Source organism: Carcharhinus amblyrhynchos, chromosome 1, assembly GCF_965287045.1.
Source record: "Carcharhinus amblyrhynchos chromosome 1, sCarAmb.v2.hapA, whole genome shotgun sequence".
NCBI classification, from domain to species: Eukaryota; Metazoa; Chordata; class Chondrichthyes; order Carcharhiniformes; family Carcharhinidae; genus Carcharhinus; species Carcharhinus amblyrhynchos.
The window spans coordinates 62,663,254-62,688,819 of record NC_137324.1 but is presented as its reverse complement, the minus strand read 5'-3'; the positions used below and the strand labels follow the sequence as shown (position 1 = coordinate 62,688,819).

Sequence of the window (25,566 nt, the reverse complement as noted above, 5' to 3'; positions counted from 1 at the left end):
GAAATTCCTCTCCGGCACAGTCCGGGGCCTATTCGGGTCAATGCCCGTCTTCCAGAATGTAGGAGGAAATCGGAGCACCCGGAGGAAACCCATACAGACATGGGGACTATGTGCAAACTCTGCACAGACAGTGACACAAACCAGAAATCAAACCCAGATCCCTGGTGCTGTGAAGCAGCAGTGCTACTCACTGTGCCACACCATCCAACATCTTTGACATCAAACACTATAATATCAAAACAATGTTATAGTCGAATAAAACTCTGATTAATAAATGGGTTCGGTTGCATGCATCTCTATAAGGATATATTAACCCAATTCTCCCATTACCCAGAGCACAGTATCCCAGAAGTACCTCAGAAGATGCACTGGAGAACACCCCCAGTGGTCCCAGTGTGAAAACTGTATGGAAATTGTCGGGTAAGTGAAACTTCTGATGGGCAACTATCTTTCACCTGGAATCATCCAATATTGTGATTGAAATCGGAGGTTTTGGATGTTTCTGGCTTTCTTAGTAGAATGCTTACCCAGGAAAAGATTAAAACAACACAAAGGTTGGTGGATTTGCAGATAGCGAAATTAAAAGCATAAGGACCTGAGTGGAAGGGTGCATTTCTGAATGGAAGGCTGTGACAAGTGGTGTTCCTCAGGGATCAGTGCTGGGACCTTTGCTGTTTGTAATATATATAAATAATTTGGAGAAAAATGTAACTGGATTGATTAGTAAGCTTGCGGATGATACAAAGGTTGGTGGATTTGCAGATAGCGATGAGGATCATCAGAGGATACAGCAGGATATAGATCAGCTGGAGACTTGGGTGGAGAGATGACAAATGGAGTTTAATCTAGACAAATGTGAGGTAATGCATTTTAGAAAGGCCTAATACAGATTGGAAATATATAGTAAATGGCAGAACCCTTAAGAGTATTGATAAACAAAGGAATCTTTACAGGTACACAGGTGTACATGTATACAGGTCACTGGAAGTGACAATGCAGGTAGAGAAGCTAGTCAAGAAGGCATATGGCATGCTTGCTTTCATCAGTTGGGGTATTGAGTTTAAAAATTGGCAAATCATGTTGCAACTTTATAGAACCTTAATTAGGCTGCACTTGGAATATCGTGTTCAATTCTGTTCGCCACACTACCAGAAGGATGTGGAGGCCTTGGAGAAGGTACAGAAGAGATTTACCAGGATGTTGCCTGGTATGGAGGGCATTAGCTATGAGGAATGGTTGGAGAAACTAGGTTTGTTCTCACTGGAGTGATGGAGGTTGAGGGAAGACCTGATAGAAGTCTCCAAGATTATGAGAGGCATGGACAGAGTGGATAGTCAGAAGCTTTTTCCCAGGGTGGAAGAGTCAATTACTAGGGGGCATAGGTTTATGGTGTGAGGGGCAAGGTTTAAAACAGATGTACAAGGCAGATTTTTACACAGAGAGTAGTGGATGTCTGGAACTTGTTGCCGGGGGAGGTAGTGGAAGTGGATACGGAAATAACTTTTAAGGGGCATATTGACAAGTACATGAATAGGATGGAAATAGAGGGATATGGTCCCTGGAAGGGTAGGGGGTTTTAATTAAGTCAGGCAGCATGGTCAGTTTCGGCTTGGAGGGCCGAAGTGCCTTTCCTGTACTGTAATTTTTTTTGTTCTTTGTTTTTTAATAATGCCGTTGGAGGATTCAGTGTGACTCATTTCACACATTAAGAATTTCATACTTCAGGTTTTTATTCCACTTTGTAATTAATGCAGTACGATGTACAAGATAAAAACATGCTGGCTTTTCTCTGAGCAAAACAATTCAACAAGCTATGAAGTAAAACAGGGTGACATTAAGACTCAAAACTCAAAATATTCCTCAGTCATCATGTTGTAAGCTTGCACACGAATTGTTTCCTGAATCCATTTCAGGTATTTCCTTGATATGAGAGTGTAAATTCCAGGCTTCTTTTCTGTTGGTTTTTTAGGTCCGTATGACACAATCCCTGTGTACACACCTTTGCAAATTAAAGGACCACCCGAATCACCCTGGAAAAGAAAAATGAAAAAGCGAGAAGGGTGATTTCAACTGGAATTGGTCATATTTGAACCTGTTCAATTTGTAATACATTCATGTCAAATTGAACAATACTCTGTATTGATGTACATGTTAAGGATTACAAGAATATCAATATATACATGCCTGAAATATACTTTGTAATTATCCTCATTGGTCCAAGAAGTATCATTTCCCATCATATCTTGCTGTTGAACATATTATCCTGTGGTTAACCAACCCACTCTTGAATTTGTTGCTATAATCTGCTGTTACTACCTAATTGCTCATTCCTCCCTTTGAAAATGTAGTTTAATTGTTACAATTGTTTGGGTTAATTTGTGAGGAGAGATTTCAGTGTAGTGATAATATTGCTGGACTTGTAATCCAAAGGCCCATCCTAATACCCAGGGGACATGATTTCAAGTCACACCTTAGCAGCAAGTGAAATTAAATTAATAAAATCTAGGATATAAACCCAGTGGTGTGAAATATAGTTAATTATTGTAAAAACCCATCTCGTGCAGGGGAGGAAATCTGTCATCCTTACCTGTTCTGGGCTATGTGTAACTCGAGACCTACAGTAATGTGGTTGACTCTGAACTGTCCTCCAAAATGGGCGAGCAAGCCGCTTAATTTTACTAAACTGCTACAAAATGGACTGCAGTCATTCAAGAAAGTGGCTTATCGCCACCTCTTCAGGCACATTTAGGGATGGGCAATGAATTCAAATCTTGCTAGCAACACCCATATCACATGAAGGGCTAAAAAATACATTTTAGGATTGCAGCTTTTGCTTTTTAAGATTATTATATTTTGCTAAGTTTAGGGTAAATGAAAATAGGTTAAGTGAACTGTTCTAGAGTCTATCTGACAGAAAGCTGTGTGGTTTGATTGTGAGAGATCGAAAGAAGGCTCACAATATGTTACTGAGAGGAAAGTATGCAATATTTATACTTTAATGACAATAGCTACATTCCTTGAGAATATCTTGAATAGACCCTCAGTTTCCTAGTGTCTTAGAAAGATATTACAGGTTTCAGGTTGTAAGCAGTTGTGTTCTAAACCATCAAATTAACATTTATACTTAGATACAAAGCTAATTTGTTCCTCATTGCTTTGGAAAAGACAGTAGACAAGCCATTTCTGAGATCAGGTAAAGAGTGTAAAGACTCGGATTCCAACAATTATCTTGTAAACAGACTTTGTGTCTTTATATGCCCTGTTTGTGAACACAACTCCCACTCACCTGATGAAGGGGCAGTGCTCTGAAACCTTGTGCTGCCAAATAAATCTGCTGGACTTTAACCTGGTGTTGTGAGACTTTTTACTGTGCTTATCCCAGTTCAATGCCAGCATCTCCACATCCTGGCTACCATCGACAGTAGGTCAATAGCCAGAGATCACAGATTCAAAATTTTAGTGATAGGTCGAGAGGAGAGGGTGGCACAGTGGCACAATGGTTAGCACTGCTGCCTCACAACGCCAAGGACCTGGATTAAATTCCGGCCTCGTGTGACTGTGTGAAGTTTGCACGTTCTCCCTTTGTCTGCGCAGGTTTCTCTGATTTCCTCCCACAGTCCAAAGTTATGTGGGTTAGGTGGATTTGGATGTGTCTAGGGCGGTGGATAGAGGAGAGCCGGTGGATGTGGTCTTTCTGGATTTTCAGAAGGCATTTGATAAGGTACCTCACAAGAGGTTACTGCAGAAGGTCAGAGGACATGGAGTTGGGGGTAGGGTGTTAGCGTGGATAGAGGATTGGTTGTCAAATAGGAGGCAGAGAGTGGGGGTCAATGGGTGCTATTCGGATTGGCGGTTGGTGACTAGTGGGGTGCCCCAGGGGTCGGTGCTGGGGCCTCAGCTATTTACCATTTATATAGATGATCTGGAGGAGGGAACCGAGTGTAGGGTGTCGAAATTTGCTGATGACACCAAGATTGGGGGAAAGGCAAATTGTGCGGAGGGTGTGGAGAGTCTGCAGAAGGATCTAGATAGGCTGGGCGAATGGGCCAGGAAATGGCAAATGGAATTTAATGTTGGCAAGTGTGAGGTGGTCCACTTTGGTAGGAAGAATGGTAGGAAGGACTATTACTTACGTGGCGAAAAACTGCAGCAGGCGACGGTGCAGAGGGACCTCGGGGTCCTTGTGCATGAGTCGCAAAAACCCAGCCTGCAGGTGCAGCAGGTGGTCAGGAAGGCGAATGGGATGCTGGCCTTCATAGCGAGGGGGATTGAATATAAAAGTAGGGAGGTCTTGCTGCAGCTGTATAGGGCATTGGTGAGGCCGCAGCTGGAGTACTGTGTGCAGTTTTGGGCGCCGCACCTGCGCAAAGATATTTTGGCCTTGGAGGGAGTGCAGAGGAGGTTTACTAGGCTGATACCGGAGTTGAGGGGGTTGAGCTATGAGGAGAGGCTGAATAAACTAGGCTTGTACTCGTTAGAGTTTAGAAGAATGAGGGGAGATCTCATTGAGACGTATAAGATGATGAATGGGATGGATAGGATAGAGGTGGAAAGACTCTTCCCGCTCAAAAAAGACAGTAGGACTAGGGGGCACAGCCTCAAGATAAAGGGGGGGCAGTTCAGAACGGAGTTGAGGAGGAACTTCTTCACTCAAAGGGTGGTGAATCTCTGGAATTCTCTGCCCGTTGAAGTGGTGGAGGCTGCCTCGCTAAATATTTTTAAGAAGCGGGTTGATGGGTTTTTGATAAGAGAGGGGATTAAGGGTTATGGGGAGAGGGCGGGAAAGTGGAACTGAGCCACGACAGATCAGCCATGATCTTATTGAATGGCGGGGCAGGCTCGAAGGGCCAGATGGCCTACTCCTGCTCCTATTTCTTATGTTCTTATGTTCTTATGTTCTTAAATTGCCCCTTTGTGTCCCAAGATGTGTAGGTTAGGGGGATTAGTGTGATAAATGCTTGGGATTATGGGAAACAAGCCTGATGGGATTGCCCCTTAGAGTCAAGGGGATTATGTGGGTTGGCAAGGAAAAGGGCCTGTATGGGATGGTTATTGGTGCAGACTCAATGGGCTGAATGGCCTCCTTCTGTAGAGATTCTATGATTCAATGAGAGATGGGGGGAATTTCTTTCACTCACAAAGTTATCAGGAATTGGAACATTTTACCTGGAAAGATGGTCGAAGGTGATAACATAAATAATTTTAAAGTTGAGTTGGACAGGTGATAAGGAAGTTAAGGATTACTGGAGAAAGCTGAGATGTGAGGCTGACCATGATTACTTTTATAAAGACTTAACAGGTCAACTGGTGTCTTTTTGTGTTTATAATTCTATGATATAACAGGTATCTGTGAGTTTCTTACACTGAAGGCATTTATCTTTTATGTGTCATGCATTAAATTGAGATGCCTATTTTATCAGAAATTGGATAAATATTTTCACTTTGATGATGGTGATGATGGTGGGCTGGTTACTTGAAGCATTTTAATGATAAAATTGTGTGACCTCCAAGAGCACTTCAAGGGCAGTTCAGGGTCAACCTTGATGAAGTGAGCTTGTAGTCACAAACAAGCCAAAGCACCTTAGAAGAACAGGATTCCTTCCAGAACCTATATGTTTTTACAGAAATTCTAAAAGTTTGTGATTATTTTCACTGATATTAGCTAGTGGATGGAGAAAGGATAACTATGGCAATGATTTTAATTATAATAATGGCAAGATTACCTTTAAAAAGCAATGGTGTAATTGAGAGTCAAGCATGCTGGGATTTTTGATCAAGATGTAATTAGAAACTGCTGCAAGCTGCAGAATTACTGGGAATAGTGACCTGGTCTGGGAACTGTGGTCTAAAGCTTCCTGTGTTGACCAAAATGAAGGGAGTTGTTCAGCTGGAGTTAGATCTATGGCACCAAAATTTATGGGTTACCCATATGTGATGTGAGCTACATGTTATCTGAACCAAGCATTACGGAGTCATTTAAAACTCATTCCATTGGCTGTTTGAGCAATGTGATCTGTTGCTGGTTACACCATTGGCTGGGTGTTAGAGAACCTTCTGGAAAGTTGAAACAATTTGTGGTTAAAAAAGATGTGCAGCCCTTTGTCTCTAGTGATAAATCTAGAGATCAACCATCGTAAGCAGTGTCCTGAAGAGTACCTTTAAAGAAGACATGAGGATAGATTCTACATCGGGAACAGACCTGGCCATTCCATTCTAAACCAGGTAGTATCTATTTTCAGTTAAAGAATTAGAGTTAAAGAGCTAATGTTCATTGAAGAGTTAATCTTTGGTGAAGAGTTAATGTTAAAATGTTGCAACTGTTGTTAGTTTCAGTTTGGTACCTAAAGTGTTAAATAAAGGAAGATTGTGAAGAGAATTAAGAGTCAACTTCTGTTTATCACATTAATCTTGAATGCTTGGAAAGTGTTTAAATTAGTAGTCAAATAATAAACTAACACAGTACACTCACCAAACTTGTGTCTTCTCTGCCTTTGCTGTCACCAACACAGATCATGTCCTCGGTTACTACAGGGTTATGATTGTAATAATCCTTACTGTTGCATGTTTTACGATCTATTACAAATAGCTTCACTTCTTTAAGTGTGTCAGATGGATCTTTGAAACGTGCATTTGTTGTTCCCCATCCTGCCACTGTACAGCGTGTTCCACGCTTCAGATCCGCAATCTTGTCTTTAGGTAGTTTGAGCAGTTTCACATATTTGTTGATCTTTGCTTCACTGGACAGCTATGGGACAATAAGAAAAACTTAATATTTTTGCTCTTCAAAATGTGACGATCTCATTGTATTGATTTATTCCAGAATAGGTCTATAATCTTCTCGTAAGAAACCTGCCTCGCAAACATCTCCCCTCCAGGACTGAATACTCTGATTTGGATCAGTCAGTGATTCCATGGGCACTGACTACTCTCTACTCTGTCTCTCCAGATGTTGTTTACCATTTATGGACCGTGATGGTGATTGTTGCTATCTGGAGATTCACAACTCAGCCCAACCCAATTCACATCCATCATCCACACGGCAGCAAATCACTGGACAATCTGGAGCAGGATTCCCAGTTGATTCTAATTGATTTGCGGTCAGAGGGTGATTGAAACCATTTGTAGGAAAGTAACTGCTGTCCAAGCTGGCAGTAATTAACTTGAATCTTGGATTTTCCTGACCTGTGTGTGATCTATTTACTCTGTTCATCAACACGTAGAAATGTGTAAGAAATTTAACATCTCCCATTGGATGGTTTGGAGTAGGTATCATTTTCTAATTCTTTTTAAGAAACCAATGCAAGGAATGTGGGAATTGGGTAAAACGTGGCTGATAAAATCCAATGTCTTCAGTGTTTAAGTGGCACCAGTTTGGTTAAAAAATACTTGTAGCAATTATAATTGAATGGAGGCAGATGTGGTGCTGTGTAGCATGGAAACAAGAGGTAAAAATAAATAATGGAATTCTAGATTTTATCATAAGAGATACAGAAAATAAAGACCATGCAGTGTTTAGGAGCTGATGTCAAATCTTAATGAGATTTCCGTTAGAGAACTGTATAAGCCAGTGGTGGGCAAGAATTGATTTCCATCCACACAGTTCTTTTCTAATCAGTATGACTAAAGTGATATGCACATAAAGCAAGCAAATGTGAAGTGAGGTGCATGCTGATTAGTTCTGTCGGTTCTGTGCTTCTTCCACAGTTTAGAATGCATATAACCCAGTGTCATAGCCTGACCAGGTTGGCACCTCATTTTGGGTGTGTGGCTGGTGTTGCTTCTGTATGTTCTCCAACAGTCCTCACTGAATCAGAGTTGGTTTGCAGGCTTGACAAGAAAAGGTTCATTTAAGAAAATGGCACTTACTCCTTGTCAAACGAATATTGCTGAAAACTAATCGGACCAGAGTTAAGACAAGGTTAGGCTCAATTATGATACCTGCTCAGGATCAGGCAGCTTGCTGATATCCAAGATCAACACGTATGTGAAGAATTGCATCACAGGAACTGTAATTTTCTGAATGTTTGAGTTTCAGTCTTTGAAAGTAATGTAACTAATAAAAGTGTTGCCCGACCTCACTCATTATCTGCCAAAACCCTCTCTGCCAAGAGACTGAAGATGTAAAATGTTTCTGTGAAACTCAACATTGATGTCTTTTTAAGTTAATGATTTTAAACACCACAAACAAACCCAAATGAAAGAAATGAAGTTCATACTTCGAGCAGCATGATGTCATTTTCTGGAGTTTTTCCATTGAAACCTCGGTGGGGATATTGCCTCTTCACCTGAAGCTTTTGTTGACTCGTCTCATTCCGTGAGAGAGAATGAGCTCCAAGGACTACTTGAATAGGCCGTTTGCTGAGTCATGTCAGAAAAAGAGATAATTATTCTCATTAAAAAAGACAATTTTTAAAAATTAAGGAGAAAAAGATCAATCAAAGTTTCAAATAGTGTAAGGATATCAATCTGAAAAAATATTACCAACCCTTACTATGTACTTTTTTTCATTCTTACATCAAACTATGGGAAAGATTCTCCGCATTTTTCTTGGCGTGCTGTTGACTGGGAACGGGATCCTTGGATCCAGCTGCTGTCAATGGGATCTTCCATTGAAGCCACCCCATGCTGTCAGGAAACCCGTGGTGGGGTTGGACCGTTGGCAGGACCAGAGAATCCCACAGTCGTGAACAGCCGGAGAATTCCTGCTATTGATATTACAGTGCAGAGGAAAGCCACTTGGTTGAGCTGGTCTATGCCAGTGTTAATATTCCACATGTACTTGCTTCCACTCTACCTCTTCCCATATACCTCCTTCTCCCTCGTGTATGTACAGCTTCTGCATTTCATTCAGACATACAATAAGACAGATTATCATGCAAATAAAAAAAAGACTGAATTAAATATCAGCTTAGTCAGTGTTTGAAGAGTTGAAGTTTAAGTGGAATTCTTCATCAGATGCTGACTGACATGTTGTGCATTTCCAGGATGTTCTGTTCTAGTTCAAATTTCTGTTAACGTCATTTATTATTTTGATCTGCAGTGTAAAAGCAGTGGTTTAGTTATTTGTGAAGTGCAGACAGATGGAGGTGACAGAATCATAGAATTGGTACAGCACAGAAAGAGGCCATTCAGCCTGTAATTCTGCACTGACTTTCAGTAGGAGCAATTCACCTGGTACCGCTCCCCTGCCTTCTTCCTCCAGCCCTGCACATTCTTTCTTTTCATATAATAATTCAGTTTCCTCTTGAATGCCTCAATGGGATCCTCCTCCATCACATTCCCAGGCAGTGCATTCTAAACCCTAACCACTTGCTGTGTAAAAATGTCTTTCCTCCACTGCTTAACATTCATGGTGTCACTACTGTGTTTGGAAGCAATTATTTAAAGTTGTCTAGTTGTGGAGCTAAGTAGTTTCCAAATGAGGATTAATAATCATAGCAATGCTTCAGTAAAACATGTTCACACTATAACTTACTCTTCACAGTGTGCTGCAGTCAGTACCCATTTACTTCTGATCAAAGCCCCTCCACATTTATGTACATAGTGGCCATTTTTGTTACCAACTTGGATAGACACCATATAAGGTTTTGAATGGGGCTTAACTTTGCGGCCTCCGATAATTTCCGCACCATAATCTGCATTAAAAAGATATAAAAAGAGTGACATGTTGTTTTATTAGTTGAAATGAGCATGAAATATTAAATATAGATCTTTACATATGTGAATATGGAAAGGATGGAATCTGATCCCATCCGACCTGAGTACGGAAATTCATGTCCAAGGTCAATGGACTTTCAATGATCCGTCAAACTTCCTGTCTCTGCCTGAGGTGATTTCCCTGGTGGGTGGGACCAGAAAATTTCCTCCCATTATAATTCAGGTCAGAAACTCCAAGGTATTTTATAAAGTCAGGCTAGACCATAAGTTTTGCACTTTGGATATAGGTGGGGTAAACATGAAATGCTTCACTGCAGGTATGGTCCAAATGACCCACTTGGGAGCCCCCATCAAACTAAGTTTATTTAAGAATACAATTAACACATAGAAGGAAAATTAGCAATAACTTTTACCAATTATAAACAACAACCAAATGCACTGTTCCAGTACAACAAACCTCCTTACAAACATACACCTGCCGCAGGCTTGGCACAGAAAATAAGAATGCTCAAGTCGCCTTGCTGTAGAGCAATACCTGATGTGAACCAATCCTTTGGACAGAACTGAAATTCTGACTTCCCAGTCCTACAATCTCTAGCAGACTTCAAGGCAGACACAAAGCCACTGTTGTTTTCACTCCAGAAAGGCAAGAAAAACTGTTTCCATCACAGCAGAATTTCTAATAACAGGGAGAGAGACCCGTACGTGCCTTTAGCTAGGAGTCCACACACCTGCTAACTAAATAGAAACCAGCAGCCATAAACTGATAGTAAAAGAACCCTTGTCACTTGAACTGTCATTCACTCTTCCCCCTAACAATTCTAAAGGGTTGTAAACGCGAAAAACTCTACAACATTGTATTAGGCCCAGGTTAAAAATAAACAGAACCCCATTTTATCGAATTAAGCAGCAATAAAAAGACAACTAAGCAGACAGGCAGCAACAATGAAGAAAAGGCTGCTTACAAACTGCAGAGGACATGATTTAAAAATATATTTCTTAAAGGCACAGTCGCATCACATATATTTAAGGGAGGTGAGAGGGAGTTGACATCAAACCTTATTTTATTCAATTTGTGATTTCAGCCCCAACACTTCACGGTGGGTTTCCTTGGGGTACTGTTCTTGGCCCAACCACCTTTAACTACTTCATCAATGATCTTCCCTCCAAGATAAGTTAAGAAGCAGAGCTATTTGGTGATTATTGTGATGTTCAATTCTACTACAAATGCTTATATAATGAACCATACAGCAAGGCATGGACAATTATTGACTGCCCTTCTGCACCTTCATACAGCTTAGCCTAATGGCTTAGGCTAAGTGTCAAACAATGACCATTTTTAAACAAGAGAGTCAGCCACCTCCCCTTGGCATTCACAGGGATTGCCATCACTGAAACTCTCCACCATTAACATTCTGGGGATCATTCATGACCAGCAACTTAACTGGACCAGCCACATGAATACTGAGGCTCCAAAATGAAAGACTCAATATGCTGAGGTAAATGATTCATTTCCTACCTCCCTGCAGCCTTTGGATAATGTACAATGCATAAGACAGGAGTACAATGGAAAACTGCCTGTTACCTGGATGACTGTAATTCCAACAGCACTTGAGAAGCTGAACACCATCTTGGACAAAACAATCCATAATCATTCACTTCCACCGACAATGATGCAAGTTGGCTACAAGATGTACTATGAAACTTACAACGGCCTCTTTGGCAGCACAGCCCAAACCACAACTTAGACCATCTAGAAGGACAAGGGAAGCAGGTGCACAGGAACAATATCACCTCCAAGTTCCCTTTCATACCACACAATATCCTGACATGAAAATAATAGAACTATGTGAGTCTCTTCAGCACACAGAACATTGTGGCTCAAGAAACAATCAGAGCTTTCTTAAGAGCATTACAGAAACACAGAATAAATGTTGACCTCATCCATTATGTCCAAATACCATTAATGAGTTCAAAAGTCAATTCTTAAAACATATTCAAAGGTGTTCACTCCTAGTGCTTAGGTCAGAGTGATTTTGAGTCAATTCAAAACAAGAAGTTAGTTCACGACATTCAGTATGAAGACTGGACGGTGAAATTGAGACAGGGCACGAGTTTGGGAGAGTAAGCAAGTTGCTAAATCATCATTGTCCATTTTTCCTTTGTCCTCTTTCCAACACATTGCTATCTCCAGTTGTACACAGCAATAAAACCAGCTGTACGAAGGTGCAGAAGGGCAGTCAATAATTGTTCAGTCACTGTTAATCCATGGGATTGGCCACTGATAGTCAGATAAGTGGTTTGGGGGTTGGGGTAGGATGGGGATGGGGTAGGAGGAGGTAGACACTCTGGACCCTCAAATCCCCCAGTGAAACCTAAAGGATCAATTTTCTGAGAAATTTGATCTGGTGGGGTATTTGTTTCTTTTGCTGAGCTCAGACCTCTATCCAATATTGTATCCTGCCCCATGGATGATGTACAGTGGAATAAATAATAAGACGAGGTGTAAGATGGACTGCTGACTCGACGTCACTTGCTTTGCACGATTATACAAAGTTAAATTTACCCCCAGGAGAATGAGTCTACGGTTTTAACTCAACAAACATACAGCAACAATTCAGTTCTGATGTTGAATAGTATCAAGTAGTTTGGTAGCAAAATATATATTTTTTCTCTGCAAAATACTCTTGGATTTATTACTTTGTTGGAAAACTATTTTCATACTTCCTAAAATGTTAAGAAATTAAAGTGCATCAAAATGTAGGAAAGTGGATGTCTATTGTAATAAATGCAAAAAGGAATACATATTAATACTTTAGCTGATGTAAGTTTAGGTTAATTATTGCAACTGCTTAAAATATATTCATTACCATTTAACGATTATAAAATTAAATGCCAATATAAATGCAGAAAATATAAAAGTTACTAATTTTTTTACTTACAGGTTGGAGCGAGGGAAACCACAATCGAAGAAATGAGCAGAATATATTGTAATGATTTCATTGTTGCTCCTAGTGTGATTACAAGTGAAGTTCTCGAGTAATTTATAATAAACTCAAAGGGATGTGGTTTGCTCCCTTTGATGTCATCTCTAAGAAGCGGCAACCTTTCTATTGTGTATCGATTCCATTTACAAAGAACCACAGGACCTAAGGGTAACCAGAGTATTGCAACAAATATTAAGATATCACTTAGAGGATGCTGAGGTTTCACTGAGATTTCTTGAATGTTTTTGAATCTAAGATTTTATGTATAAACTGACCTTTACAATCAAATATTCTCATATCATGTATGCAAGATTTAGTGTTCAATTCTATTTGCAACTTAGCAACTAATGAAGCATTCCATGCCTGCATGCAGCGATATCTGGACAACAGACAGATAACATTAGCATTGAACATAAGAACATAAGAAATAGGAGCAGGAGTAGGCCATCTTGCCCTTCGAGCCTGCCCCGCCATTCAATAAGATCATGGCTGATCTGGAGTGAATCAGTTCCACCTTCCCGCTTTCTCCCCATAACTCTTAATCCCCTTGTCTATCAGAAACCTATCTATCCATGACTTAAATATACTCAACAAGGTAGCCTCCACTACTTCAATGGGCAAAGAATTCCAGAGATTCACCACCCTTTGAGTGAAGAAGTTCCTCCTCAACTCCGTTCTAAACTGCACCCCCTTTATTTTGAGGCTGTGCCCTCAAGTTCTGCTATCTTTTCTAAGCGGGAAGAATCTCTCTACCTTTACCCTATCTATCCCCTTCATTATTTTGTAAGTCTCTATAAGATCCCCCCTCAGCCTTCTAAACTCTAACGAGTACAGACCCAGCCTATTCAATCTCTCTTCATAGGCTAACCCCCTCATCTCCGGTATCAGCCTGGTGAACCTTCTCTGCACTCCCTCCAAGGCTAATATATCCTTTCGCAAATACAGGGACCAAAACTACACGCAGTACTCCAGCTGCGGCCTCACCCAGTGCCCCGTACAGTTGCAGCAAGACCTCCCTGCTTTTATATTCTATCCCCCTCGCTATAAAGGCCAACATCCCATTTGCCTTCTTGATCACCTGCTGCACCTGCAGACTGGGTTTTCGCGATTTGTGCACAAGGACCCCCAGGTCCCTCCGCACCGTAGCATGCTGCAACTTTTCACCCTTTAAATAATAATCCCTTCTACTATTATTTCTACCAAAGTGGATAACCTTACATTTGCTAACGTTACACTCCATCTGCCAGGTCCTCACCCACTCACTCAGCCTATTCAGATCTCTCTACAGCGTTTCCGTGCCCTCCAAGCAATTCGCTTTTCCACTCATCTTCTTGTCATCAGCAAATTTTGTTACCCTACACTCAGCCTCCTCCTCCAGATCGTCTATGTATATGGTAAACAGTTGAGGCCCCAGCACGAATCCCTGCGGCACTCCACTAGTCACCAACTGCCAACCAGAAAAGCGCCCATTGATTCCAACTCTCTGCTTCTTGTTAGATAATCAATCCTCAATCCACGCTAACACCTTACCCCCAACTCTGTGTACCCTAACCTTCTGCAGCAACCTTTTGTGAGGCACCTTATCGTACGCCTTCTGGAAATCTAGAATCATCACACCCACCGGTTCCCCACTGTCTACTGCACTTGTCACATCTTCATAGAAATCCAATAAATTTGTTAAACATGACTTCCCCCTCATGAATTCGTGCTGCATCTGCTTGATCAAACTGTTCTTTACTAGGCATTCTTTTCTAGGTCATTGCACAAGTGCTAGGTGATGACCATCTCCAACAATGCAGAATCTAAGCATCTTCTCTTGACATTCAACAACATTGCCATCACTGAATCCCCCAACATCAACATCCAGTGGCACAGTGGTTTGCACTCCTACCTCACAGTGCTAGGGTCCCGGGTTAAATCCTGGCCTCAGGTGACTGTGTGGAGTTTGCACATTCTCCCTGTGTCTGCGTGTGTTTCCTCTGGGTGCTCAGGTTTCCTCCCACTGTCCAAAGATGTGCAAGTTAGGTTGATTGGTCATGCTAAATTGTCCCTTAGTATCAGAAGGATTAGGACTGTAAATATGTGGGGTTGCAGGGATGGGACCTGGGTGGGATTGTTGTCAGTGTGGGCTCAATGGGTCAAATGGCCTCCTTCTGCACTGTAGATTCTATGATCCTGGGGGTTACCGTTGACAAGAAACTGAAGTGAACTAGGCATAGAAATACCATGGTGAAAAGAACAGGCCAGGAGCTGGGTATTCTGTGAAAAGACTTCCTGATTGCCAAAAATCTTTCACAACCTACAAGTCTTGTGTCAACAATGTGATGGAATATTCTACATTTGTATGAGTTCAGTGCCAACAACTCCTTTTTTTCATTCAATCTTGGGCTGTGGGCACAGCTGGCTATGCCAACATTTATTACAAATCCCTAATTGCCCCTGAGAAGGTGGTGTTGAGCTGTGATCTTGAATTGCTGCAGTCCATGTGGTGTAGATACACCCACAGTGCTGTTAGGGAGGGAGTTCCACAATTTTGACCTGACAGTGAAGGAATGGCGATGTATTCCCAAATCAGGATGGTGATTGGCCTGGTGGGGAACTTCTAGATGGTGGTGTTCCCATATGTCTGCTGTGCTGGTCTTTCTAGATGATCGACATTGTGGGTTTGGAAGGTGTTGTCAATGGAACTTTAGTGAGTTTGTGCAGTGTGTGGTGATACTGTGCTTTTAAGAAATATATTTTTAATCAGGTTTATTTGTAAGCTTTTCAAATAGCTCCTAGCATTTTATTGGCACTCTTTTATCTGTAACTGTTACTGAGGCAGTATAAATGACATCATGTTTATTTTTAATCTGGTCTAATGCAATGTCCAGGGGTTTTATGGTCTTTGGGGCTTACTGAGTGGAACCTGATTCGGGGATGATTGACAGGTCAGGCGATGCCTGGGGACAGTTTTTTCACAGAAAAGTTCAAATTTTTTTTTATTAGTTTATTAGCTGTTTGAAGTTGCTGGAAGAAGGCAGTCTCTCCCTCTCTCCCTCTTTCCCTCTCTCTCCAGGGGGTTTGTGGAAAGTTTCAGGACTGGGAAGCTTCAGAGATTTGTTCCAACATTCAAAGGACCAATTCACATGAGCATACTTGCTTTTTGTGACAAATCTAGAAAGGGGAACAGGTTGTATATTTGTGGGATGTTGCTTGATTTGGAACATCAATGGTAGAACAACTGTTAAAGTTTGTACTGTATCATGTTTGAATCTTGTAATTGGTAAAATTTATGCTTACTCTTTTTATTGTATTTTAACTGCGTTCTTAAGTAAACTTTGTTTGATAAAAGCTTCCTAGCAGATCACTTGAATCATACCTGGAGTGAAATACCTTATGCTCACCCATGCCAAATTTAAATGTAAAAACTTAAGGTCTAGGCTATCTTCATATAACACCTTGGACTTTCTGGCCTGGATATTAGAAAGAGTATTGTTTAGATGGTTCACACTGCTGCCACTGCGTGTTGCTGGTGGAGAGATTGAAGGTTTGTGGATGGGGTGCCAAACAAGCAGGTTTCTTTGTTCTGGCTGGTGTCAGGCTTTGTGAGAACTGCACTCATCCAGTGTAGAGTATTCCATCGCACTCTTGATGTGTGCCATGTAGATAGTGGACAGGCTTTGTGGAACTGGGAGAAGAGTTGTTCACTGAATGATTGCTGGCCTCTGACCTGATCTGGTAACTACAGTATTTATATGGCTAGTCTAGTTCAGATTTTGATTAATGATAACCCCCAAGGTGTTATCATGGGGGATATCATGGCGGGAAAGTGGAACTGAGCAGCGACAGATCAGCCATGATCTTATTGAATGGTGGGGCAGGCTCGAAGGGCTGGATGGCCTACTCCTGCTCCTATTTCTTATGTTCTTATTAGAGTTATGGTAATGTCATTGAATGTCAAAAGGTGACGGTTGGATTCTCTCTTGTTGGAAATGATCATTGCCTGTCACTTATCTGGCACAAAAGTTACTTGCCACATATCTGCCCAAGCCTGGATATTGTCCAGGTCTCACTTCATTTTGGCATGGACTGCTTCAGTATTGGAGAAGCCAAGTATGGTGCTGAACATTGTGTGATCATCAGCGAACATTCCCACCTTTGACCTTATGATGGAAGGGAGGTCATTAATGAAGAAGCTGAATATGATCAGGCCTAGGACACCATCCTGTGAATCTCCTTCAGGAATATCCGAGGGTTGAGATGATTGACCTCCAACAACCAGAACCATTTTCCTTTGTGCTCAGTATGACTCCAACAGCAGAGAGTTTTCCCCCTGATTCCCATTGACTTGAGCTTTGTAAGGACTCCTTGACGTCACACTCAGTCAGAAGATGCCTTGATGTCAAGAGCAATCACCCTCACCTCACCTTTGAAGTTCAGCTCTTTTTTTCCATGTTTGAAACAAGGCTAGAAGGAGTTCAAGAGCTGAGTGGCCCCAGTGAGCAGGTTGTTGCTAAACAAGTGTCGCAAGTATATTCCTTCTGAATCTGATGACCAAAACTGCAGGGCTCTAGGTATGGTTTCACCAATGCCCTGCACAGTTGTATAAAGACTTTACTACTTTTATACTTGATTATTGCTGAAAAAACCCATTTTATCAAAGTTTTTCATCTTGTACTCATCAGGACAATTGCCAGAATGCAATGTCAGGGGAAAATAACTCCTAACAGTGGTATTCTTGTGATTGTCTTAACACCTACAAGATGAAAAGCTTTGACAAAATATTTTTATTCAGCAATATTCAAGTTTTTTATGAACAAATGAATTTCATACTTCTTTACTTTTGCAGGCCGAAAATTGCTTTCCTATTTACTTGTTGTAAATGCATGCTAACATTTTGTGATTCACATACAAGGACCCTCAGAACCCTTTGTGCAATAGCATTCTGTAATTCCTCTTCATTTAAATAATATTCTGTTTTTTGATCTTCCTGCCAAAATGGATAATGTAACATTTTCCCTACATTGTACCCTATCTACTAAAACTTTGCTCATTAATTTTACTGCTTGATATCCATTTGAAGACTTATAAGACTATAAGACAAAAGAGCAGAATTAGGCCACTCAGTCCATTGAATCTGCTCCACCATTCAATCACGGCTAATTGTTTTTCCCGATCTCCTTTCTCCTGCCTTTTCCACATAACCCCTGATCCTTTCATTAATCAAGAACCTACCTATCTCTGTCATAATGGCACTCAAAGACCTGGCCTCCACAGCCAGGCAAAGAGCTCTACAGGTTCACCACTCTCCGGCTGAAGAAATTCCTCCTCATCTCTGTTTTAAAGGATTGTCCCTTTAGCTTGACATTCTGCCCTCTGCTTCTAGTTTTTCCTACTAGTGGAAACATCCTATCCACATCCACTCTATCCTCGCAGTATTCTGTAAATTTCAATAAGATCCCCCCTTATCCTTCTAAAATCCAATGAGTATAGACCTAGAGTGCTCAACCGTTGCTCATATGACAAGTTTTCACTCCAGGGATCATTCTTGTGAACATCCTCTGGGCCTTTTCAAGGCACGTCCTTCCTTAGATATGGGGCCCAAAACTGCTCATAATACTCCAGATGAAGTCTGACCAGAGTCTGATACAGCCTCAGAAGTATATCCCTACTATTGTATTCTAGCCCTTTCGACATGAATGCTAACATTGTATTTGCCTTCCTAACTGCCGACTGAACCTGCACGTTAACCTTAAGAGAATCTTGAACAATGACTGCCAAGTCCCTTTGTGTTTCTCATTTCCGAAGCATTTCCCATTTAGAAAATAGTCCATGCCTCCATTCCTCCTTCCAGAGTGCATAACCTCACACTTTTCCACATTGTATTCCATCTGCCACTTCTTTTCCCACTCTCCTAACCTGTCCAAGTCATTCTGCAGCCCCCCCTGCTTCCTCAATACTACCTGTCTCTCTACACATCTTTGTGTCATCTGCAAACTTAGCAACAATGTCTTCAGTTCCTTCCTCCAAATCTTTAATGTATATTGTGAAAAGTTATGGTCCCTGCACTGACCCCTGAGGCACCAGCTCGTCACCAACTGTCATCCTGAGAAGAACCTCTTTATCCCCACTCTCTGCCTTCTGCCAGTCAACCAATCCTCCGCCCATGCCAGGAACTTACCCTTAACACCATGCATGCTCCTCACAACTTGCTATCCCACCTATCTTTGTGCAGACTACGATACACTCAATCCCTTTATTCAAGTCACTAGTTAGTTTGTATCCTGAAAATTGCTCTTTTATCTGAACTCAATTTCCAGTTAGCTAATCCTCTATCCACGCTAATATATTCCATGACATCTCAACTCATGCAGTAAATCCTTTATGTGACACCTTATTGAGTATGTTTTGAAAATCTAGATATGCCACAAGTTGGTTTTCCTTTATCCATCCTGCTTGTTGCTTCCTCAGAAAACTCTAATAGATTTTTCACAGACAATTCCCATTCATAAAACCATTTTGAACAAAGAAAAAGAAAGAACAAAGAACAAAGAAAAATATAGCACAGGAACAGGCCCTTCGGCCCTCCAATTTTCTGTTGATCATAATGCCATAACTATACTTAAAATCTCCTGCCCTGATTTGGTCAATATCCCTCTATTCCCTTCCGATTTATGTATCCATCCAGATGCCTCTTATATGTTGCTAATGTGCTTGTTTCCACCACTTCCTCTGGCAGCACCTTCCAGGCACCCACCACTCTCTGTGTGAAACATTTTCCCCGTACATCTGTCTTAAACTTTCCTCCTCTCACCTTGAATCTGTGCCCTTGAAAAAGCCTCTGACTATCCACCCTGTCTATGCCTCTCATAATTTTATAGATCTCTATCAGGTCTGCAAATTTGACTCTGGCTGTATTATAATTTTTTAAATGTTCCATGACTATTTTCTGATTATGTTAATAAGGAGAAAGTTGCAGGGTTGCCATTGTCAGTTCTGGGTTCAGGTCAATACCGGGTGAACTGCTTCGGCTTTGGAGTGGTCTGATAGAAATGAATGTCTTGAAAGGCCACATCAGAGCCAACCACATTGCTATGGGTCAGGGATCACATGTAGACCAGATCAAGTAATGATGGAAGATTTTCTTCCATAAAGGGCAGGTGAATGTTTACAACAATCATTTCGTGGTTACCTTTAATCCCAGATTTATTAACTGCATTTAAATTCCACCAGCCTTCATGGGATGTGAATCAGTGTTCCCAGATCACTAGCATGGGCCTTTGGATTACAGGGGTGGGATGTTTCAGTCGTTCCCACTGGTGGGATTGTCCAGTTCAGCCATAGATTTCCCAACGGTGGAAGGTGTGAACAATGGTAAAATCCGTTGACAAATGGCAGGCCCCCTGCACCACCATTATGCCATGCGGGGGTGGGGGGGTGTGGGTGGGGGGGATGGGGAGTTGGAGGGGGGGTGCAGAAAATCTTGTCCCTGGTTTGGTGATATTGTCACTACCTCCATGCCACCACCTCCCCAACTTTCCATGTTTGGAAAGGAATCCCTGGATCTCCTGATGAAGTTGAACTCCATTCTCTTAGTTTTTTTTTCAATGAATAACAATCAATAATAGATTGATAAGCCATGGTAAATTGACCCTAATATCAGGGGGATTAGCAGGATAAATATGTAGGGTTATGGTAATAGGATCTGGGTGGGATTGTGGTCGGTGCAGACTCGATGGGTCAGATGGCCTCCTTCTGCACTGTAGAGGTTCGATGAAATCTGTGAAATCCTAGAAATAATTTCCACAGGCTCACAATGATCTGGAAAAGGGGTTTTTACAAACTCTTTGTTCTAAAATCTCTTGAATTTAATCTTTTATCAATGGTCCTCTAATTTAGACCATTCAACTATCCTGTTTCATCCTTTTATACTTTTAAGGACAACTAAGTATATCACTTTGTAATATACTGTAAACAGCTAACAGCTTTTTTTTCATGTCTTTCTTTATATTTGCATATCACTTTGTTCATAAAATGCAACACACTAGCAATTACATCTTCCAGCATAAAGTGGTTTATTTTTAGTTTTGAAAATGTGAGGTTGTACTTTCTCCATTTAAATAAGACAGCTACAACTATTTAGCCAATTTAACGACTCAGCTAGGATAATTCATAATACTTCTGTTTTATGCATATATAAACTACTTTGTTTGAAATTCTAGTGTATATTAAAAAGAAGTATCTTAGAATAAAAGGGAACAAATTATAGTCTGATTACACAGAATTAAACTGATTGTCCTGTACAGAAATAAGTAATTTGGTCCAACAGGTCTTTTTCCTTAATTTATTTGCACATGGGATGTGGACATCACTGGCAAGACAAGCACCTTTTTGCCCATCAGTAATTGCCCTGTAGAAAGTGTTCGTGAGCCGCCTACTTGAAACACTGTTTTCTATCTGGTTTAGGTACAGTAGAGCCCAATCCAATTCTCTCTCCGCACCTATATAATGAACTTAGGCAGACTTTTGTTCATTTCCATAGCTAGCAATTTCAAGAACAGGTTGCTGATCTGTTGCAAGGGGTTTATAGCTCGAGGGGCCCCACTCCACATCAAGCTTGGCTGATCAGGAATCTCTTCCACTTCTACTGTCAGCCATTGGTGTGTTTGGAAGGATTTTGCAGGTTGTTACTCAACCTGTTTGACTGCGTTATGAACACACCTTCCTTGGCCATCAAGTCCTGGGGTGGGACTTGAACCCAGAAGTTCTGGCTTGGAGGCAGGGATGCTGCCCACCGTGCCACAAGACCAGTTAGGGAGGTATCTTCAGGACTTTGTCCCAGCAATGATGAAGGAATTCTGATATATCTTCAGTCAGGGTGGTGTGTGACCCAGAAGGGATCTTGCAGTTGGTGATATTCCCATAGAAGTAACATTCGAAAGAGCAATGACATTAATGAATTTATATTGTGTGATTGGGAGAATCTAAAGAACTGCTCATTAATTTTATTCTAATGAAAAACCAAGAACACAAGGTGGAATTTAATACATGGGCAGCTGGATGTGTGTCTCCCTAATCCATTGAACTTTCTACAAGTTAAAATTTTCCAATCCCTTCTGGCTAAGTACCAGCTGCTGCTTTGTCTGGTTTGCATAGATTCCTGCTGTAGACATTTTAGAAAAGTATTAAGCTTTGATAAACATGTAGTGAAGTAGCTTGTTCTTGAGGTGTGCAGGCTGGGTTCTCATTTCAAGATTAAAATCTAATTTCCATGCATTGAGCAATTGCACACATATTTTGTGGCAATCGCTACATAAATGAATTGACGTGGGGAGGGAGCATTGTGCAAATAGCTCTCTTGATCAATTCTGGGCACAAATCATTATCCATTCCCCGAACAGCAGCCAACCTCAGTTTCGCCCAGGTTTCCAGACATTCTAGACACATATGAATAGCTGCTCTTGAATCAATAGCCTTCTGGAAGATATTGGTCAGTTTCAGTAGATCATGAGGTTTCCATATATGCGACTGCGTGTAACTTCTCTGACATTCAATGGTTTACCACATGTGTGAGAAACATCTTTGAAAACTGTTAAACTTACAACCAGAGTCTTTAATGTGTGTACATTCGGTGTTCACGCAGGGGGACATGAATATAGCTGAGGAGGACACTGGGTTGCAGGGGTGTAAAATTGACAGTATTACGGTTGATAAGGGGGATGTGCTGGATATTCTTGAGGGGCTGAAAATAGATAAGTCCCCTGGTCCGGATGAGATCTACCCTAGGATTCTCTGGGAGGCTAGAGAGGTGATTGCAGAGCCTCTGGCTCTGATCTTCAGGTCGTCATTGGTCTCTGGTGTAGTCCCGGAGGATTGGAGGATAGCGAATGTTGTCCCATTGTTTAAGAAGGGGAACAGAGACTTGCTGGGAATTATAGACCGGTGAGTCTTACTTCTGTTGTGGGCAAGGTTTTAGAAAAAATTATTAGGGATAGGATTTATAGTTATTTGGAGTGTAATGAATTGATTAGAAATAGTCAGCATGGTTTTGTAGCGGGTAGGTCGTGCCTTACTAACCTTATTGAGTTTTTTGAGAAGGTGACCAAAGAGGTGGATGGGGGCAAGGCAGTTGACGTGGTGTATATGGATTTTAGTAAGGCGTTCGATAAGGTTCACCATGGTAGGCTTCTGCAGAAAATGCAGATGTATGGGATTGTGGGTAATCTAGGAAATTGGATCAGGAATTGGCTATCAGATAGGAGACAGAGGGTGGTGGTTGATGGTAAATATTCATCATGGAGTTCGGTTACGAGTGGTGTGCCTCAGGGATCTGTTTTGGGGCCACTGTTGTTTGTAATCTTTATTAATGATCTGGATGAGGGTATAGTTGGGTGGATTAGTAAATTTGCTGATGACACCAAAGTCGGAGGTGTGGTAGATTGTGAGGAAGGGTGTCATAGTCTGCAGGGAGACTTAGGTAGGTTGCAGAGCTGGGCCGAGAGGTGGCGGATGGAATTTAATGCGGAGAAGTGTGAGGTAATTCACTTTGGTAGGAGCAACAGATGTGTCGAGTATAGGGCTAACGGGAGGACTTTGAATAGTGTGGATGAACAGAGGGATCTAGGTGTATGTGTACATAGATCCCTGAAAGTTGGGAATCAAGTAGATAAGGTTGTTAAGAAGGCGTACGGTGTCTTGGCGTTTATTGGCAGGGGGATTGAATTTAGGAGTCGCAGCATCATGTTGCAACTGTACACTACTCTGGTGCGGCCGCACTTGGAGTACTGTGTGCAGTTCTGGTCCCCACATTACAAGAAGGATGTGGAGGCTTTGGAGAGGGTGCAGAGGAGGTTTACTAGGATGTTGCCTGGTATGGTGGGGAGGTCCTATGAGGAGAGACTGAGGGATTTAGGGTTGTTTTCGTTGGAAAGAAGGCGGCTAAGAGGGGATGTTATTGAAACATATAAGATGATTAGAGGTTTAGATAGGGTGGATATTGATAGCCTTTTTCCTCGGATGGAGAAAGCTAGCACGAGGGGGCATGGCTTTAAATTAAGGGGGGGTAGTTATAGGATGGATGTCAGGGGTAGGTTCTTTACCCAGCAGGTGGTGAGGGATTGGAATGCCCTGCCTGCTGTAGTTGTAAATGCGCCTAGTTTGGGGGCGTTTAAGAGATCTATGGATAGGTTTATGGACGAAAAGGGATTGGTATAGGCTAGTGGGTCATTGTCTTTGTAACTGGTCGGCGCAACATCGTGGGCCGAAGGGCCTGTTCTGCGCTGTAATGTTCTATGTTCTATGTTCTATGTTCTATATATAAATGAACAGGTGAACTGTTTCATAACCACACAAAAAGGTTGTATTACAATATTTATTTAGAAACGCTTATCTTCATTTCCCCTAAATGTCACATTTTAGATGGACCACCGTATTAAAAAACTGGTTATAAACACATATCACAATGCTACTGTTACTTAGGGTGACTTTTTATAAACAGCAGATGCTCTGCAGAACTCACAATTTCACAGCAACAAGCAATTTAAAATTCTCAAGACAACACTATGGGAGTTCTCCTTCTCCTTAGCCCTAATGGAATTATATAGCGTAGGTGGTGTGATCAGCAAGTTTGCTCATGACACCAAGATGGCAGGGTTGGCGGGTACCGAAGTGGATTGTGAGGTGATACAACAGGATATAGATAGGTTGGTGCAGTGGGCAGATAGGTGGCAGATGGAATTTAATCCTGACAAATGCGAGGTGATGCATTTTGGAAGGAATAATGTAGAGAGGAGCTATGTGATTAAAGGTAGACAAATTAGGAGTATAGAAACACAGAGGGACCTGGGAGTGCAGGTTCACAAATCCATGAAGGTTGTGACACAAGTGGAGGATGTTGTCAGGAAGGCTTATGGAATGCTAGCCTTTATAGGAAGGGGGATAGAGTTTAAAAGCTGCCGTCTAATGCTTCAGTTGTATAGAACGTCGGTTAGACCGCATTTGGCGTACTGTGTCCAGTTCTGGTCACCTTACTACCGGAAGGACGTAGAGGCTCTGGAGAGGGTGCAGAGGAGGTTTACCAGGATGTTGCCTGGCATGGAGGGGCTGGGGTACGAGGAAAGGTTGGAGAAACTGGGACTGTTCTCCTTGGAAAGACGGAGATTGAGGGGGGACATGATAGAGGTATATAAGATACTGAAGGGAATAGACAGAGTCAATAGTGAGAGACTGCTCCCTAGATTGGTAACAAATACAAGAGGACATGATTTAAGGGTGAGGGGGGAGAGATATAATTTGGATATGAGAGGAAGGTTCTTTACGCAGAGAGTTGTGGGGGTATGGAACGTGCTACCGAGTAGGGTGGTGGAGGCGGGAACATTGGACTCGTTTAAGGTTCAGTTAGATAGGCACATGAGTGAAACGAGGATGGAGGGTTATGGTAGGGGTATTAAATAAGGGTTAGAACCTCGGGAGAGACCGGAAAGGCAGGCTTGTGATTAACGTTTTTGTCTTTTATTCCGCAGGTGGAGGTCCACCTCGTTCTCAAACGAGGGGCATGCGCACGGTGGGTCGTGCGTGGGCTACTCTTGGAAGTTCCGGGAGTGGCCTAGTACTTCGTGTCGGTGTGTGTGCTTGATCCTGGACCGGTAGAAGGGCGCCGCAACAGCTCGGTGACTAGCACTGCTAGCTGTGCAGATACATGGATTTGGGCCTGTGTCTGTGGGAGTTTGTGCATTCTCCCTGTGGATGCGTGGGTTTCCTCCGGGCGCTCCGGTTTCCTCCCACACCCCAAAGATGTGCTCTTAGGCTGACTGGTTTTACCAAATTGACACTATTCTCCCCTGAATCTGGCTAAGTCAGGGGTTCCATTCGTAGACACGCAGGGTAGAATAGGTGTAGGGTGATGCGGCGGCGCGGGCTTGTTGGGCCGAAGGGCCTGTTT

At 41.9% G+C, this 25,566-nt stretch overlaps 1 protein-coding gene across 1 annotated transcript; it reads right to left on the bottom strand.

The window, feature by feature from the left end:
* Nucleotides 1–1,740: 1,740 nt before the first annotated feature.
* LOC145341068 (granzyme K-like) lies at nt 1,741–12,660 on the bottom strand. Its single transcript, XM_080185857.1, has 5 exons — nt 12,600–12,660; nt 9,476–9,635; nt 8,217–8,358; nt 6,470–6,745; nt 1,741–2,030 (listed from the first exon to the last, which is right to left on the bottom strand). Exons 1-5 carry the CDS (start codon nt 12,658–12,660, stop codon nt 1,842–1,844), a joined length of 828 nt encoding a protein of 275 aa, XP_080041983.1. The 3' UTR covers nt 1,741–1,841.
* Between the last annotated feature and the right edge of the window lie 12,906 nt (nt 12,661–25,566).